Source organism: Molossus molossus, unplaced genomic scaffold, assembly GCF_014108415.1.
Source record: "Molossus molossus isolate mMolMol1 unplaced genomic scaffold, mMolMol1.p scaffold_m16_p_9, whole genome shotgun sequence".
NCBI lineage: Eukaryota > Metazoa > Chordata > Mammalia > Chiroptera > Molossidae > Molossus > Molossus molossus.
The window spans coordinates 106,885,388-106,905,406 of NW_023425403.1; the positions used below are offsets into that span (position 1 = coordinate 106,885,388).

General features: G+C 43.8%; 1 protein-coding gene across 2 annotated transcripts in view; it reads left to right on the forward strand.

Moving 5' to 3' along the window:
• Positions 1 to 20,019, forward strand: part of NBEA (neurobeachin) — a 763,707-nt gene that overhangs the window by 347,834 nt on the left and 395,854 nt on the right. For both annotated transcript variants that reach the window (XM_036249654.1, XM_036249655.1), the window contains exon 35: positions 14,103 to 14,164. In XM_036249654.1, coding sequence (XP_036105547.1) covers positions 14,103 to 14,164 — 62 coding nt within the window. The remainder of the gene's footprint in view (positions 1 to 14,102; positions 14,165 to 20,019) is intronic.

The window sequence follows — 20,019 nt, forward strand, 5'->3', positions numbered from 1 at the left end:
GGCCTCTCCGGACCGCAGGCGGACGCTCTAACCGCTGAGCCAAACCGGCCAGGGCTCTCATTGATGTTTTTATCTCTCCCTCTCCCTTCCTCTCTGTCTCTAAAATCAATAAAGAAAAAAAAAGCTGGAGTAGCAATACAAATATACGACAAACAGGACTTCAAAATGGAGGCCATAATAAGAGTCAAAGAAGTTCACTACATAACATTAAAGGGATCGATCCAGCAAGAGGCTATAACCTTGTTAAACATGTATGTACCCAATATAGGAGCACCAAAATACATGAAAAAGAAAGAAAAACGCTGGAGGACTTTAAAGAAGAGATCAACAGCAATACAATCATAGTAGGGGACTTTAATGCCCCACTGACATCCCTAGATAGATCTTCTAGATCAGCAATTATCAACCTGTGGGTCGCCACCCCTTTAGGGGTCGAACGACCCTTTCACACGCATTGCTTAAGACCATGAAGGAGATCAAGGAAGAAATAAAACATTTTATGGAAAGCTGAAAATGAACACAGACCAACCCATAGTCTATGGGTCACAGTGAAAGCAGTCCTGAGAGGGAAATTCATAGCACTAAAGGCCTACCTAAAGAAACAAGAAAAATGTCTAAGAAACTATTGAACCCTACAACTTAAAGAATTAGAAAGAGCAACAAGAAAAAAGCTCAGAGAAAGTAAAAGGAAGGAAATAATAAAGATCAGAGCAGAAATAAATGACATAGAGACTGAATTAACAATAGAAAAGGTCAATAAAATCAAGAACTGGTTCTTTGAAAAGATAAACAAGATTGATGAACTTTTAGCCAGACTTATCAAGAAGCAAAGAGAGAAGACCCAAATAAATAAAATCACAAACAAAAGAGGTGAAATAACAACTGACATCACAGAATACAAAGGATTGTAAGAAAACACTATGAATAATTATATGCAAACAAATTCAGCAACTGTGAAATGGACAGTTTCCTTGAAACATACAATCTTCCAAAACATAACGGGGAAGATTCAGAAAACCTGAACCAACCAATAACAGGAAATGGAAGTGGTAATTATAAACTCCCAGCAAACAAAAGCCCTGGTCTGGACAGTTCCTCAGGGGAGTTTTACTAAACATTCAAAGAACTCATACCTATTCTCCTCAAACTATTTGAAAAAAATCCAAGGGGAAGGAACACTTCCAAGCTCTTTTTATGAGGCCAGCATTATTTGGAATTATTAATTCCAAAACCAGATAAAGCTACTACAAGGAAAGATCATAACCAGCCAATATTTAGAATGAACATACATGCTAAAATCTTCAACAAAATATTAGCAAACAGTATCCAGGAACACATTAAAAAATCATACACCATGATCAAGTGGGATTTATTCCAGGGATGCAAGGCTGGTACAATATTTAAAAATTAATAACTATGATATATTACATAAACAAAATGAAAAATAAAAATCACATGGTCATATCAATAGACATAGAAAAAACAACACAATCCAAAATAACAACTCTCAGCAAAGCAGGTGTAGAAGAATCATACCTCAATATAATAAGGTCATATGTGACAAACCTACAGCTAACATCATACTCAGAGGGCAAAAAAAATTCAAAGACTTTCCCCTAAGAACAGGTACAAGACAGGGATGTCTGTTTTTACCACCTTTATTCAAAATAGTACTGGAAGTCCAAGCTACAGCAATCAAACTAGAAGGAAAAATAAAAGGCAACCAAGTTGAAAAGCAGGAAGTAAAACTGTCATTATTTGCAGATGACATGATATTGTACATAGAAAACTCTAAAGACTCCACCAAAAAAACGACTAGATTTAATAAATGAATTCGGCAATATAGCAGGATACAAAATTAACATCCAGAAATCGATAACATTTTTATACACCAACATGAACTGTCAGAAAGAGAAAAAGAAATCTTATTTACCATTGTAACAAAAAACTAAGGTACTTAGGAATGAATGTAACAATGGAGGTAAAAGCCCTGTTCTCAGAAAATCAGCGGACATTGAAAAAAAGAGATAGAGGAAGATATGAACTAGTGGAAGATTATACCATGTTCATGGATAGGACGAATTAACATCATTAAAATGTCCACACTACCCAAAGTAATCTATAGATTCAATGCAATCCCCATTGCAATTCTAATGGCATATTTCACAGATCTAGAACAAATACTACAAAAATTTATATGGAACCATGTAAGTCCCCAAATAGCCACAGCAATCTTGGGTAAGAAGAACAGAGTAGCACAATGCCAGATATCAAGTTATACTATCAAGGCATAGTAATCAAAACAGCCTGGTACTGACATAAGAACAGGCATATAGATGATGGAAAAGAACAGAGAACCCAGAAATCAACTTAAGACATTATGCTCAATTAATATTTGACAAAGAAGGTAAGGGCATACAATTGAGTAAAGACAGTCTATTCAATAAATGGTATTGGGAGAATTAGACAGTTACATGCAAAAAAAAAAGAAAGAAAGAAACTAAACCACCAACATTCACCATGCACAAGAATAATCTCAAAATGGGTAAAAAACTTAAATGTGAGTTGTGAAATCATAAAAATCCTAGATGAAAATGTCGGCAGCAAAATTTCAGACATCTCAGGTAGCAGAATTTTCACCGATACATCAGCTAGGACAAGAGAAAAAAAGGAAAAATAAACAAATGGGACTACATCAAAATAAAAAAACTGCACAGCAAAAGAAACCAGCATCAAAGTGAAAAGGGAACCAACTCTCTGAGAGAACATATTTGCCACTGGTACATCTGATAATGGGTTCATTTCCAAAATATATAAAGAATGCATACAACTCAACAAAAGCAAGACAAACAATTCAATTTAAAAATAGGCAGAGCACCTGAATAGACACTTCTCCAAAGAGGACATACAGATGGCCAAGAGACTTATGAAAAAATATTCAACGTCACTAATCATCAGAGAAATGTAAATTAAAATGACAGTGAAGTATCACCTCACACTTGTCAGAATGGCCGCCATCAACAAATCATCAAGCAACAAGTGCTGGTGAGGGTGTGGAGAAAAGGGGACTCTAGTACACTGCTGGTGGGTATGCAGACTGGTGCAGCCTCTATGGAAACTGTGTAGTTTTCTCAAAAAATTAAAAATTGAACTGCTATTTGACCCAGCAATCCCACTTCTAGGAATATATCCTGAGAATCCCAAAATACAAATCAGAAAGAATATATACACCCCTACATTCATAGCAGCACAATTCACAGTAGCTAAGCTCTGGAAACAGCCCCAAGTGCCCATGAGTAAATGAGTGGATAAAAAAAGCTTTGGTACATTTACATAATGGAACACTATGCAGCTGTGAAAAAGAAGTCTCTCATACTCTTTCAGAGAGTATGGAGGGACCTGTAGAGTGTTATGCTAAGCAAAATAAGCCAGTCAGAGAAAGACAAATATCACATGATCTCACTTATATGTGAAATCTAACAAACAGAATATTCTGATGAATAAAATAGAACCAGAGGCATGGAAACATGGAACAAACTGGTGAATCTCCGAGCCAAGTGGTTAGGAGGATAGGGAAGAGATTAACCAAAGAACTCATGTGCATATATTTGTAGCCCATGGACATGGACAGTAGGGTTGTGAAGGCCTGCGTGGTGGGGTGGGAAATGGGGAGCATTGGGGCAATGGGGGGAAAAGTGGGGCCATCAGTCATACTCCCAACAATAAAGATAAAAATAAAAAAGCTTGCGGGCGTATTTCCCTGGACAGGATGCACCTGCCGAGCAGCACAGCCCCGGTGTCCAGGGCGCGCTGTGACATGGCTGCAGTGTGTCGTGTGGGGGCGCAGGCCGCGAGGACACTGCTGCGGCTCCTGTCGCGTGGCGCTCAGATCGCCAGGAAATGGTTCTGTGAGAACTATCAGCACAGCTTCAGTGTCATGTCACTTTGTGAAATTGTCTCTGGAAGTGTCTTAGGAGCGTCAGCTCTACCACTGCGCAAAAATTCTAAGCAGACGCAAAACTAAAAAAGAAAAAAATATCCAAGTCAGTAAGAATCCTAGGCTATATCAACACAATGGTAACAAAAAAAGAAAAAGAGAAATTACAAGAGAAAATGAAACACCTTAGAACAGTGGTCCTCAACCTTCCTGATGCCGCAACCCTTTAATACAGTCCCTCGTGTTGTGGGGACCCCCAGCCATAAAATTATTTTCGTTGCTCCTTCATAACTGTAATTTTGCTGCTGTTATGTCTTAGGCGGCCCCAGTGAAAGGATCATTCAACCCCCAACGGAGACACGACCCACAGGCTGAGAACCGCTGCCTTAGAGAAACAATTTAATTTCAGTGAATTAGTCAAAATGGCTATCTGGTATCACAGAACTGCAGTTATAGTTCCTTCTGTTTCTGAGCAGTCTAAGTGGTCTCTGTTTACAGTTAAAAAGCGTTCAGCCCAACATTCCCATATAGAAATAGATGTGTATCTTTACTGCTGAGAGTACTGCTGATGCCCACCTCCCCCCTTTAAACATATGGCATTTCTATGGGGGAAAGTGCAATATCAAATTACTTTGAAATTTTAATTAATATTAATAATTAATTTCTTTATGAGTCTTTCAAAATACTTCATGTAAGAGAGTGTTACTAATTTCTGATTTTTGAAAATTGGAGTCACAGTTATTTTAATAAATGTCTGAAATCCCTTATTCAAATCCTTGGAGCAGGTGGCGTTTGTTATTCAGATATTTGGGGACATAAGACAGGAAATAAATGCCTGTATGTATATTTCATAGCATCTTCAGGGGAATCTGGGACAACTCGTTAATCAAATACAATGATATGTTCCATGATCCATGTAATACATAGAAATATTCACAATAAGTGGAATAAAGATTTTAATAGCATCACATTAGGTGAAATTTTGCTGGTAATTGAGTTTGTAACAATCTTACAAAAACCTATTTTCAAAGCTTTTTGGGTTTTGGAATTCTAAAGTATGATAGACATCTAAAGTTATTTTCTCTGCAGTTGTAAAAATCTGTAGATGTATGTGTATGTGTGTTTGCATGTGCTCTGTTTCTCTTCCACACACGCACCCCCACGCAATGGCCTGGGAAGAGTGGGGGTCGAACTGGAAGACCGCCTGGCCCGATGTTTCCGCACTGACTGTGACTGCTGTGCCCTGGACTGGCCGGGTTGAGGAGCTGTGGCCGAAACCTGTGGCCGGCCCAAAGCCAAAGCATTTTATCTGCATTTTTTTTTTTATCCTCACCCAAGGACATTTTTCCATTTTTTTGTTCAGATAAGAGTGGGAGGGAAAGAGAGGAAGAGAGAGAGAAACATTGATGTGAAAGGGACACATCGAGTGGCTGCCTCCCTCAAGACCCAACCAGGGCCAGGGACAAACTGCAACCGAGGTACATGCCCTTAGCGGGAACGAACCCAGGTCTGCAGCGGACACTCTAACTGCTGAGCCAGACTGGCCAGGGCTTTATCTGTATCTTCCCAGAAAATGTTTGCTGACTCGATATATATGGTAGATCCAGAGACTTCAGTTTTGTTCCTATTCTAAGGACAGTAAAATTACCATAAATGTATGGTAACGTAGTTTTTAGTGAAATAAAATAAATCACAGAATGAATGGACTCTCATTGCTTACAGTATTATGAGGGTTTTTTTTTTTTCCAGTTAAAATTTATAATCAAAATATAAAAATAAGCTGTAAATGGTTTAATTACATTTTAAAAGTCTTTTCTTAGTAACTGAATTTAATGTAATTTTAGTTTTGTTAAGGTAATATTACCACTGTTTGCATTTGTAATGCAGTTATAAATTAAAATCTCTGAAAGGTCAATCTTAAGATTTCAAGTTAAAACAGGAGTCAGTTATAGTACATATATATAAATTGCAACAATAATACAAATTTCAGCCATTATTGTTATTTTAAAGGATGTTTTATATTGATTTTTCTTGTTTGGTTTCAGTTTCGAATGAGAAAGCCAAACTGCTCGGTTTGCAAATTTTTAATTTTAAGTTCAAATGATTTAAAAGCTAATACTGAAAGTAATTTTTTATAGACAGGAGCATATCACAGTGAGGAATTAGGAAAATAAATTGCATGTTTCAGATTTTAACAAGTAAGAGAATAGTAAAGATCATAAGAAACTGCTGACATGCCTACAGAGATGTGTAAACACTGCGGAGGTTCCTGAAGGGCACGAGTGTCCCAGTCTGCGCCGTGTGAACACTGCGGAGGTCCTGGAGGGCACGCGCGTCCCAGTCTGCCATGTGAACACTGCAGAGGTCCTGGAGGGCACGCGCGTCCCAGTCTGTGCCGTGTGAACACTGCGGAGGTCCTGGAGGGCACGTGCGTCCCCGTCCAGGCCGTGTGAACACTGCGGAGGTCCTGGAGGGCACGCGCGTCCCAGTCTGTGCCGTGTGAACACTGCAGAGGTCCTGGAGGGCACGTGCGTTCCCGTCCAGGCCGTGTGAACACTGCGGAGGTCCTGGAGGGCACGCGCGTCCCCGTCCAGGCCGTGTGAACACTGCGGAGGTCCTGGAGGGCACGCGCGTCCCAGTCTAGGCCGTGTGAGCACTGCGGAGGTCCTGGAGGGCACGTGCGTTCCCGTCCAGGCCGTGTGAACACTGCGGAGGTCCTGGAGGGCACGCGCGTCCCAGTCTAGGCCGTGTGAGCACTGCCCAGGTCCTGGAGGGCACGCGCGTCCCCGTCCAGGCTGTGTGAGCACTGCCCAGGTCCTGGAGGGCACGCGCGTCCCCGTCCAGGCCGTGTGAGCACTGCCCAGGTCCTGGAGGGCACGCGCGTCCCCGTCCAGGCCGTGTGAACACTGCCCAGGTCCTGGAGGGCACACGCGTCCCCGTCAGGCCGTGTGAGCACTGCCCAGGTCCTGGAGGGCACGCGCGTCCCCGTCAGGCCATGTGAGCACTGCCCAGGTCCTGGAGGGCACGCGTGTCCCCGTCCAGGCCGTGTGAACACTGCGGAGGTCCTGGAGGGCACGCGCGTCCCCGTCCAGGCCGTGTGAACACTGCGGAGGTCCTGGAGGGCACGCGCGTCCCCGTCCAGGCCGTGTGAGCACTGCCCAGGTCCTGGAGGGCACGCGCGTCCCAGTCCAGGCCGTGTGAGCACTGCCCAGGTCCTGGAGGGCACGCGCGTCCCCGTCCAGGCCGTGTGAGCACTGCCCAGGTCCTGGAGGGCACGCGCGTCCCCGTCCAGGCCGTGTGAACACTGCCCAGGTCCTGGAGGGCACGCGCGTCCCCGTCCAGGCCGTGTGAACACTGCCCAGGTCCTGGAGGGCACGCGCGTCCCCGTCAGGCCATGTGAGCACTGCCCAGGTCCTGGAGGGCACGCGTGTCCCTGTCCAGGCCGTGTGAACACTGCCCAGGTCCTGGAGGGCACGCGTGTCCCCGTCCAGGCCGTGTGAACACTGCGGAGGTCCTGGAGGGCATACGCGTCCCCGTCCAGGCCGTGTGAACACTGCGGAGGTCCTGGAGGGCACGCGCGTCCCCGTCCAGGCCGTGTGAGCACTGCCCAGGTCCTGGAGGGCACGCGCGTCCCCGTCCAGGCCGTGTGAGCACTGCCCAGGTCCTGGAGGGCACGCGCGTCCCAGTCCAGGCCGTGTGAGCACTGCCCAGGTCCTGGAGGGCACGCGCGTCCCCGTCCAGGCCGTGTGAGCACTGCCCAGGTCCTGGAGGGCACGCGCGTCCCCGTCCAGGCCGTGTGAACACTGCCCAGGTCCTGGAGGGCACACGCGTCCCCGTCAGGCCATGTGAGCACTGCCCAGGTCCTGGAGGGCACGCGCGTCCCCGTCAGGCCATGTGAGCACTGCCCAGGTCCTGGAGGGCACGCGTGTCCCCGTCCAGGCCGTGTGAACACTGCCCAGGTCCTGGAGGGCACGCGCGTCCCCGTCCAGGCCGTGTGAACACTGCGGAGGTCCTGGAGGGCACGCGCGTCCCCGTCCAGGCCGTGTGAACACTGCGGAGGTCCTGGAGGGCACGCGCGTCCCCGTCCAGGCCGTGTGAGCACTGCCCAGGTCCTGGAGGGCACGCGCGTCCCCGTCCAGGCCGTGTGAGCACTGCCCAGGTCCTGGAGGGCACGCGCGTCCCCGTCCAGGCCGTGTGAGCACTGCCCAGGTCCTGGAGGGCACGCGCGTCCCCGTCCAGGCCGTGTGAGCACTGCCCAGGTCCTGGAGGGCACGCGCGTCCCCGTCCAGGCCGTGTGAGCACTGCCCAGGTCCTGGAGGGCACACGCGTCCCAGGCCGCACCGTGTCCAGGATGCTCCGGAAGACGGTGTGTGGCCCCGGGGACAGGTGATCAGCCCAGGCGCCGGCCGCGTCCCTGAGGCCAGAGACAGTGCAGTGAGCGTGCAGGTTCTTCCCACGTCTCTGGTCCTTTTCATAATTTATCACTGAAATGAAACTGTGTCAGTTTCTCTGCCATTAGTCCGTGCTAATTTGGGGATTTAAATATCCAGTCATTGGGAGTCTTTTAAAAACTACATAGTCCAGGGAAGACATAATTTTTAAAATTCACATTTTCAGAATAGTCATGTCTGTTTGATGGGAAAGAAGTGAATATATTTCATTAGGAGGAGAAATAGAAAAAACTAAATCTTACAACTACTGGGCAGACTGCACTGGTTCCCTCCTAGTGGGATCCCTGAACCCTCGCAGCCCCCGTGCCTCCCACACCCCGTCCTCTGTGACTTACTCATGTCTGCGTGTCAGAAATACCGCAACAATAATCGTGAACTCAGTTACGTTTGTTTGCCTATAGCTCTGATTTTGTGCAGATTTAAACCGGCGCTTGCTTTCCACAGACCTGCTCCTCCGCTTGTCCCCTCCCCTCAGTTAAGGTGCCATCAGCCACACTCCAGGGCTCCTCTGCCCTGCCCCCCTCACCCCACCTCCTGCTGGGGACCCTGTGTCTCCGCCCAGGCCTGACTGCAGTCACGGGCAAGTGGCCTCTGCGAACCCACAGCCGTCTGCCCCCCTGAAGTCCTTCCCGGCCCCCTTTGCCAGCAGCAGAGTGCCCACGTAGGCTCTGCTTCCAGCCACGTCCCTGTCGTCACCCCCCACCCCAGCGATGCCAGCTTGCTTGTGCTGGCTCTTCCGTGTTCCTCATCCCTGGCATTTCTCCTTCACTCCGGTGACGGTCCCTTCTCTCCCTCCTTGGTCCAGACGAGCTCAGCACCACCGGGTCCCATGTCCGTCCCCTGCGGGTTCTCGTGGCAGAGTTGCTCTCGCCCTTTCTGCTCCTTGTGCCCTCTGTGCCCCTGGGATTAAGTGCAGAGTGTGCCCGAGCTGTCGCACTGTCCACTTCCCCTGACCTCGGCTGCTACGCTGGACAGCACAGCGCACACCGGTGGGTGCTTTCTGACTGGCTTGGGCTCTTGTTCTAAAACACTGCTGTTTGCCCGCACAATCTCTTTTCCCGTCAGCTCCAGCGTCACTGCAGGATGGCCTCTGGCCTTGCCCATCTGCTGGGCGTTTCCTGAGGATGCGCGGAGGCTGCCCCCAGTCGGTGGCCCTCCCCTGGAAGAGGACCCTTGCTGGGGAGCACTCCGGCCTCATTCACTACAGGGTCCACCAGGACGTGGCTCTGTGCTGCTGCCCGCAGGGTGAACGCCGCCACCGCCCCCCGAGAGCATCCTCCGCCCCGTAAAGCTCAGGCCTCTTGCGGCCCATGGGCGCCTTCTGTGGGCGGATGTCAGCCCAGGGACCGCCAGACATCAGCCCAGGGACCGCCAGACATCAGCCCAGGGACCGCCAGACGGGCCTGGCCGCGCGTCCCCGGAGCAGCTCCGTGCCTTCCGGCATCCGTGGTATTAAAGACGGAGCTGTTCCAAGGTTACACTTGAACTCCACACTCACTCTAGCACTTAGTGGGGTTTTTGCTTGTTTGCTTTTCATGGTGAAGTATAGTTCTGACAGTTCAAGTGACCTCTTACCCCTAGTGAGCATGAACCCAAAAGACCTGCCCGTGTTCTGGGTGGCCGTTGACTCGGTTCCGCCCGTTCTTCGTGGGCTGCCGGGACCGGCACCTGGAGCTGGTGGCTCAGCGACCTTCCCTTGCGACAGCACTCCGTCAGCATGTGCTCGCGGCCCGAGCCGGCCAGCTTCTCTATGCGCTACCTCCCGGGGTAGGACTGCGCGTCCGGCCGTGCGTCTCCACTGGCCACCTGGTGGAGCCCGGTACCGAATGAGACTTCCCGTCGGAGTGCTCACTGTGCTGAGTGTGTTTGCTGTGGAAATGTTCTGTTAATTGGCCAGCACTTCTCACTAGATTTGGTTAGAGCGGATATGCACAGCTCCTTGGGGACCCTTCTTAACGGACAAGGCTGGAAAAGTCACGACGGGACAGCAAAGCCATAACTGAACTTGGTATCATTTCCCCCATGTTATAAATTGCTCAGAAGTCTTCCTCTTAACTTTCAAACACATTTATAATATTAGTTCTTTCGGCCTTTGACTTTTACCCTAGCCCTCCAGTCCTTCCTTTAAACAGCCCCCTAAACTGACACCCATCCACAAGGAGTCAAAGTCTTTCAAACTTTTTCTGGTCCCTGGTCCCTCTGTACTTCATGCTTTTTGTCCCCATGTCTGACCAACATGTGCTACTTTCTCTCAGAAGACTGTCAAAATCATCCAAGTTGAAATGAAGCAGTCTGACCTTTCTCAGTGACATATTCTCATCCTATTAATGTCAGATGATCGACGCAGCTCTGCAGCAAACATGAAGCGAACTCCCAAGTTGGATGACTTGAGTCCGAGTCACAGTGCCGCCACTTACTGAATAGAGTCCCTCGGGCTAGCACCTGAGCTTTTCATCTTGTGTCTATCACAGGAGGTAGTGATGACTCAGAGTTGTTAGGAGAAGTGTATTAGCCTCGATGGAAGGGATTGCAAATACAGTGTGCGTGTTGGGTGATCTTAGATGGAATTAATAGAGGGAGCACACAGGAAGGTGTAGACAATGGCGTGTTCATCACTGCAGCTTCCTGAGTGCACACACTAAACTTGGCACATATGAGGAAATCTCAAAAAAGTGAATTTGATTATGAAATTCTTGCCAGAGCCAAAAAGGAAAAACTCTGCCTCTTTGAAACATTTACTTGTGAAATATTCGCCTCATCCATATGCAGCCTAAATTATTTATAGCCCCATCAGGCCCATTTGGCTATCCAAGCTTGTGGTTCAAGTTATACAGACCATTTTTATAATTACATCTTCGAGTGTGAGTGCTGTCTCGTTTAGAAAGTGTACAGGATAGAGTGTCATCAGACAGTGCTTTATTTCCAGTATCAAAAAACACTGGAGTTTGTTTGTTTGTTTTAATAACACTTTTGCTAATGCTTAGAAATAGTTCCAGCCTGCCGGGTGTGGCTCAGTGGATGGAGGGCCCTCCCATGGACTGAGAGGTCCTGTGATTTCCGGTCAGGGCACACGCCTGGGATCCCCGGTAGGAGGCAGCTGATCGATGTTTCTCACATTGCTGTTTCTCTCTCTTTCTCAAAAAAAAAAAAAAAAAAAAATATCAATAGAAAAAAGAAATAATGGCCCTGGCCAGTTTGGCCCAGCGGTTGAGCGTTGGCCTGCGGACCAGAGAGTCCCAGGTTCAGTTCCCAACGAGGGGCACATACCACAAAAAAAAATAATAATAATGCCAAAGTGATTATATAAATTTTAAAGGTTGGTAAGTCTTCCAAAATTGCCTCCGCTGTGTTTTCATTGTCAAGGTTAGGTTTTTGTTTTTTGTTTTTCTCATTTGAAGAGAACCCATTAGTTGATATTGTTTAAAACTGATTGGCAACATATTAGTAACGGTGTGAGGGTCTGTGGAGTTGAAATCACAGTGTCCTTTTTCCAAGTACTGAGAGTGCCGTTTGCAAACTGCAGTTTTTGTATTCATTTGTTCTCACTTTCCTTGAACAAGGTATTGCTTGAGCATTTATTTTCTTAGAATGATAGTATTAGTAGCCCTGGCCAGTTTGGCTCAACGGTTGGAGCGTCGGCCTGCGGTCCGGAGAGACCCAGGTTCGGTTCCCGCTGAGGGCACGTACTTCGGTTGCAGTTTGTCCCCGGCCCTGGTTGGTCGTGCGGGTGGCAGCCACTTGATGTGTCCCTTCACGTCGATGTTTCTCTCTCTCACCCCTTCCTCTCTCTCCCTCCTACTCTATCTGTACAAAAAATGGAAAAATATCCTCGGGTGAGGATAAAAAAAAAAAAGAATGATAGTATTAGTAAAAAATATGAATGTTTTTAGAATTCTTTTGGATATTCATTTAAAGCATTAGTCTGTGAGAAATGAATGTAATTACATGTTTTTCCTAATTTTTACTTGAAGTTGTTATGTATTAAAAACCCTCTAATATACAGTTAGGGTGAATAATTCTTTACATAGTCCTTCAGATCGCCTTGCGGTCAAAGCATCCGTTCTTGCGGTAGCCTTGCGGGTGGAAATCTAAATTGGCGTGGGGCACACATGTTTACTATGTTCTTCTGCTCTGCAGTCCTTTGGCCTTTTGCTTAGTTTTTGGGTCAGGAATTCATAGAGTTGAGTAGTCAACAGGTGATAAATGTCCCATTTATCTTCTTCCTGACTCTCCAGCTCCTGAGCATGAGAATTGCTGATCAGTTACAGCAACTGTCTCTTAAATGAGCTCTTAAATGTGCCTCTTATTTCATTCGGTAACTGGCTGCCCAGGGAGCTTGTCAGATGGACACTGGTGCCTTTCACAGTCTGCTCTGTCTGTCTGCGCCGAGGACTTGGTCAGCAGTGAGCACGGGGTGCTCGTCACTCCCTGCAGCGAGTGTGCGTGCTCGTGTCCAGGGCACGGTTCAGACTGTGTATTGAAATTAGTTTAAGAAGAAAAAATTACTGCCTTTGCTTCAACTCTCCATTTAGCCACCACTAATTAATATACGACGATGACATTTCTTACTATAAAATGCTTTTCCTGATTGTGTTTGTCCTCATATAAAAAAGAAAAACCAGGTCTATTAAATTGATGTTTACAAACAGTGACAAACTTGTAAAAGTGTATTTTAAATGAGCAAATATCATGATTAACATAGTGCCATCCAGAGGTCACTACTTCTTGGCTAATCTCCCTCTATGGTTGGCACTTGGAAAAGTGCCAGCCTTGGTCTGCTTGGGTATTTGTTACACAGCAGTTATCCATTCCATTGGAAATAGTCTTGATGATCAGTTAATGTTTATACTGGGTATAATGTTTATTCTCTTACCTGTGGAATGGGAATAAAAATAGTACGTAACAAAGTATAAATGAAGATGAAATGAGACCCTGCACAGAGGCACTTGGCACCGGCACACACTGAGCGGTCAGTTAGCAGCAGCCGTCATTACGCAGATATTGTCACATTTCATCCCTCCTTCCTGACGTCTTTGCGGAGGCTTTGGAGGCAGAACACTGGAAGGTTTTATGCGTCGCTTACTATGTCAATTGTATGAAATTCCATTTTCAATATGTTTAAAGTTATTAAACACCTGGAAACCTATGTGGAGTTACCTATATGCAAATCATTTTAATTTTGTCTTGTGGAAGAAAATGAAGGTAGATCTTCAGTGATGATTATTCTGTGCTTCAGGAGAGAATTGTGTAACAAATGTTACTGTAATAGGAGCAGGCCTAACCACCTCCTCGATTTTGATAACTGCCCTCACATTATTTAAATAGGAGAAATGCCTGGACCGAATAAATGACCCAAGCATGAAGTCAACTTTTAGCATTTTTTACATCTTGAATATCTGAATATTTTCAACTTAATGCCATAAAATATGTCAGTGGTAAAGGGGGGATAAACGGTGATGAAGGGAGACTTGATTGGGGTAGTGAACAGCAATACAATAGACAGATGGTGTATGTAGCATCGTACACCTGCAACCTGCATCATTTTATAACCAGTGTCACCCCACTGAATTCAATTAAATATGGTAGTGAACGTGTCCATCTATGCTATTCTAGGGTTCTAAAGGAAATGTTATAACTGCATGCTGCATAACGAGTTAACGTGGCATGATGGTGGGTCACCGTTGTAATCTGTCGTCTGCCTCTCTCTGCTGCAGGGCTCGTGTGCATGAAGTCCAGCACTTCCGTGGTGGAGCTGGTCATGCTGCTCTGCTCTCAGGTACGGAGTCGCGCCCGGCAGCTCGGAGGGGTGTCTGTATTCCTCTGACCCGGGACGAGTGTGCGTCTGCATGTGTGTGCTTGTATGTGTAAACTCCCAGCCATCGTCCCACAGATGGAGAAGGTCGTTCCCACTGAGATATATCGTATGTAGATGATCTTACCACGTAAATATTGGTTTAGTCTCCCTCTCCCTCTGCTCTCTGTAGCTTTCTTCCCCCACCCTTCCCATCCTTCCATTGTTCCCTACATCTACTCTCTGAATATATACACATATATATATATAGAGAGAGAGAGAGAGAGAGACATTTATAAAATTTGTTACTGACATTTTGATATCTCATCTTTTAAAGATGATACAATAGAATTTATAGCTTTAATTTTATTGTTAATTACATGTTTCTTCTTCTCTATTAGATTAGAGATCATGAAAATTAAGTTTTTTCCATGCAATAGCCAAAGTATAAAATGCAGCTCATTAGTGAGTGGTCTTGGATACGATACCTGTTTTCTTTTTTTTTAATGGAATTTGTATATTTCAGTGTAAATTCTAAAAATCTACATATCCTATTTTTCTTTAGTAATCAGAATTAAAAATAGAATTGTAATTGTTGGGTTTTTCTTCTTAGCAATTGTAAGAAAACTAAGCATATATATAATTACATTTTTCTGATAATTAAAATAGGGACTCGATGGTCTTTCTTCTCACCAGCTCTTTCAAGTTTCCTAGTGGTTCTGATTTTTATTTAAGTATAAATATTTTGTCTATGAAAATGAGAAAAGAGGTAATGCATGTTTTGTAATAAGTACTTATTACATTTATTCCTAGCTTCCTCATTAGAAAGAAAAATACATTTAAACGGTTTCTCAGCACTGTCCTGAGGTCTCCCTGAAAGCTTCTCCCAAATGAAAACCAATATGGCTTCGTACATCCTGTAAAAATCAGCAAAAACAAAGCACCCAGAACTTACCTCTTGATTTCCAGTCTTCGGGTCCTCTTCCTTCGAGAGCGTGTTCGTAGGGAAATGATTAAGTCCACCTCCCTTTTCAGCCAGGAAGGACTTTGATAAGACCTTGAGGACCACAGCATCCCCAGAAGGAGTTCATCTTCAAGGCATTTGAAAGCTGTTACCTAATACCAGAGTCCTGAGTTCGAGAGACGTTCTGAGAGATCCATCTGGACCTTTTAGGGTCTTAACGATGCACATTTAAAAAAATGTTTTTACAAAAAAAATAGCTTAAAACTCCTTTTTCCTTAGCTCTGGGTTTCACTGCAGTTCAGAGAGATAGAGAGGAATGTAGCATTAGGGTCTAGTGTCTGTGATGGCCTCATCATCTAATCATAGGTTTAACATTACTCATTTGCTGGCTCCAGGAATTCCTGCCATTAAAGGCCCTAGAGATGAAACTTTGCCTCAGATATTGATTGAAAGGAAGAGTGAGAAATTCAAGCTCTCTGCGCAGTGCACTTTCTTTCTGTCTCAGCAAAGCAATTATAAACATGGCTTTCAGTTGATTTTTAAGTTGAATTTTTTAAATAATTCAGAGTGCATTTAAATATTTCAAGTGGTTAATTGATTAAATATATCTCATTGAAATGACTTAGAAATGCATGTTTGTTTTAAAAGGTGCTCCAATTGTGTTATTTTCTGTTAAGCTGAAATCTTGCTTTTCACGATTTTTTTTTATATCCTCACTTACCCAAGGATATTTTTCCATTGATTTTTTAGAGTGGAAGGGAGGAAGGGAGGTGGGGAGAGAGAGAGAGAAACAATGAAATAAGAGAGACACAGTGATTGGTTGCCTCCTATATGCACCCCCACCAGGCCAGTGATCAAACCTGTAGCCCAGGTACATGCCCTTGACCGAAATCAAATCTGCTGCCACTCTAACCACTGGGCCACACCGGCCAGGGCCACACAAAATTTTTCAAGAAGCAAGCGAGTACTCTTCCTTATTACAATTCAGGCAGGAGGAATCTATGTTCTCCTTTGAAATTAGCTTATAAAATCATCTTTGTAGGTCATTAATTGTTCAGTGGATATATAAAACCTTGGTTTTAAGGACACCAGAAAATGGACATCTCTTAAAAGTTTCTGAAAATAATCTACCATTGTTCTTTACTGGTCAAATTCAACATGATTTAGATCCTAGTTTCACCCATTAGCAGGGTGTCGGTAGCGGCGGCAGGGTAGCGGCGGCAGGGTAGCGGCGGCAGCCTTCTGACAAGAGAACCAACGTAGGCCATGCTCCTGGGGGAGGTTGCTTGGCAGGCTCCGCCCTGGGCTCTGTCTTCAGGCCTGATGCATCTCCTGGACGGTGCGGCCGCCCGCAGCATGAGCAGAGCCCCCGGGCTGCGTTTGCGGCAGGCAGAAGGCCAGCACAGGGAGTCTTCCAGCTGCAAGTTCTGACTTGTGTTTTGTTTTTTAAGGATCCATAGTTCCATGTCATTATGATGAACGGTTATTACTGCTGTTAAGATAGTTGAAAACATGAATGAATACTACTATCCTGGTGCACTATATACATAATTTTTTTTTTACAGTGGAAATTACAACTAAGATATTATCCACACAGTGATTCAGTTGTTGGTTAAAATAAGTTTTTAATGCAAATAGAATATTACAGTTTACTTATTTGCTTAAAATGTGCTTTACTCTTTTCCAAAGTTAGATAAACCACTGAAGGACAAAATTGTGTCTGTAGAGAATAGGTAGGTAAGGATTGAGAAAGGAAAGGAAAATGCAACATTTCTTGCAGTATTTTTTGTCTGTTTGCTGCAACACATTAAATACTATTTTTTTGCTTTTCATTTGGGAAATTTCATGTTAACTACTTTAATTATTAAGGATATTGGCTTTCCTTTCCTTCTTATCTGAGCTCTTGATTAAACATACTATTGGCAATGGTTTGTGTGCAAAATATGGTCTAAATTTACATGAGATCACATTACAAGTATCTGAGGTGCTTGTCAGGGATAATTCGGTTCATGTGGGTAGCCTTTCAACTCCGGGACCTGCCGTCCCGCCCCCGTGGAATGCTTGGTCTCTGTGGGAAACATATTTTATACTTGAAGAAGCTATTAGCATTAGCATTATATTGCATTTAGTTTTCCACAAATACCCAAAATACTTTTTTACTGTATTTTGAGTACTTTGCTTTTCCATGTGGAGTTTATCACACAAGTAAATATTAATAATTGACTGTTGATTCTTCTTCCCTTTCAATTTGTATTAAAGTTACACTTAGCATGTTTTTGGGAAAAAAATGATTTTCTGTCATTTGTAAAATGAACTTAAGTAAAAAAAATATATATATATTATTTTGAAAAAAATCATTGTTTAATCACTTAAGTACAAGATTTCCCACAGAGTTCTTCAATATATCACAAATCTAATGCTGTCTTCTCAAAACTTGTTTAAGATTTTACATCAGATGTGATTGAAGTACTTTACATTATTCTGTTTGTGCACCTTATTTTACCATTACCTTATTCTGATTGTGGTGTGTTCTTTGATGAATAGCAGATTTAGTTTTCAAGTAAACTTTTTGAGGTACTATAATAGTTTCTAATTATTTCCAGACCTTTTTTAGGAAGTCTCCCTCAGAGGTACCCCAGGAAAAATGGAGTGATGTTATCCTGTAGAGTTTCTCTACGTTTTCATAGTAAAGCTTAGCAGATGTCACTAGCATTTTTCTGTGCCTTATCTGTCAATAGAAAGCGTTTTATAAGTTGAGAAACTTTTATGTAAAAAATAATGTCTCTCAGTATTTAAGTACTTGCTGACTTGAAGCACTGATTAAGCAAATGTAGGCTTAATAAATCATTTTTATTCTTATTAAAAACCCAAACATGTATAAGTGACATAAAGTATAAGTCAGCCTTGCAAGTCTCCCTAGGACCTGTGTATGAAGTTACTAGCATGAGTTATTTTGTGGTTTTGTTTGCCTTTCTTCTTTTCTAAATACTTTATATACTTAAATAAAAAAGGATTTTAGTGACTTCACTGATGTGATCAAGGCCATAACCCAGCACTTAAAAAAGAACCACAACTGAAGAACAATCTTCCTTTTTCAAATGATTTTGCCTTTGAACATTTAAATTTTTCATTTTTCTTCAATATGATACAGTTTAGTCAGATGGTACAAAGCAGAAAGTCATACTTTTCGTCTAACTGTAATAAATCTAACATTGAGGCACAAAGACAGGATGAATGTGGAGGCCTACTGAGGACTATTCACTCGGGGGTGAGGTGCAGGAAAGGTTTGGGGTGCGTAAGAATGCGTGAGTGGAAGAAAGCGAGGGGTGACTAAATGCTTTTTCAAAGCCTCTTTGGAAATGAACCCTATTTGCCAGATGCAGCTATATCACATTCAGTTATTTAATTATTTTTGGACTTTTTTTTTTTTTTTTAGCATTATGATGGCTACTAAAGATTTATTGATATATTCTTCTATTCCTTAATGAGTCTAGTGTTCATTTACAAAGTTGCCCATTATGTAGCTTAATTTGAAATCAATAAAGAATAAAAAGTGTGGCATGATAGTTTTAATTGAATATAATTAAATTCTATCTATGTATAGTTCAGAACATTGATCCTGTGAGCCAAGAATAAGATTTTGTGAAAGGCTTTGCTGATAGACTGGAGATAGACCCCTTAGAGCTAATAGGCTTTCCACAGCATTAGCAGGGAGGGGGCTCAGGCTTAGGAGAGAGTCTGAGCCGAGGTCTGGCAAAAAGGGACCCTGTTCGCGTGCTCAGTCCAGTGACCAGCCGCATCGGGGGCACATCGGAAATTAAAGAACCACATTATTTATTTGCGCTTGTTTGGCTACGCTGGGAATTACCCATTTCCAGGTAATACATGAAACAATACTTACCTGGAAAGTATTTTTTAGTGTAAAATATTGTTGTGTATTAGTAGGACCAGTTGAAGTTGATGAGAAATTTCTCACTTGTGAAGTGCACTGAGTGTTGCGTGGTTTTTGCCTTTACAGGCAGGCCTCTCTTTTTAGAAGGAATAAAGATACTGTTTCATTCCGGAATGTATCTAACAAACCCCTGCAGGAAACCTGACCCAACTCTCATCTGTGGTATAGCATCATCTCAAAGAGAAAGGGACAGATCGGGCGTTTAACATTTTTGGAGTTACAATGATGCTATCGTCTCTCTTGCCATGAAGTTTGTAACACGCCCTAAATAGAAATAAAAGTTAAACAGGAGATTGAAAATGTGGTGATGCATAAATATTGTTGTCAACTTGGGTCATAATAAAGATTTTAAATTATTAGACAGTATAGAGACAATTGCATTCTAAAAATGTAGACATTTTAGAGGAAAAAGAAAGAGGTCATAAATACTGAATAATCAGAAAGTTTATATTTGTTGTGTCTTGGGGAGGATGTCTACTGAACGGAGGACCCGGAGGGTAGACTCAGCTATGTCGTAGTTACAGCATTCTTCTGTGAGAGTTAATCAAAGACGGAAAAGCAAAACATTCAAATTACTTTTCATCATTTACACAAGGTCTTTGCTAAGTCAAAGATGTGAAAAGCATAACATTCAAACTACTTTTCATCATTTACACGAGGTCTTTTGTTGATTTCTTTTATTTCAACTGGAGGAGTTAGGAGATACAATGAACTTTGAGTCAGTGAGTGTTATGTTAGGAACTGTTTTCCCCAAGCTACCTATATGGGATAGTCATAGGGGATCTAACACTTTCGTTCTTGTACATTCATTAGTTCATATTCAACCCACAGTGTAAACAGAGGAGGAAAATGATGGATGAACAAAAGTTCCGAGTTCATCCATGTGAAAGGGTCAGATATAAAATGAGAAATGACAGTCCTGTT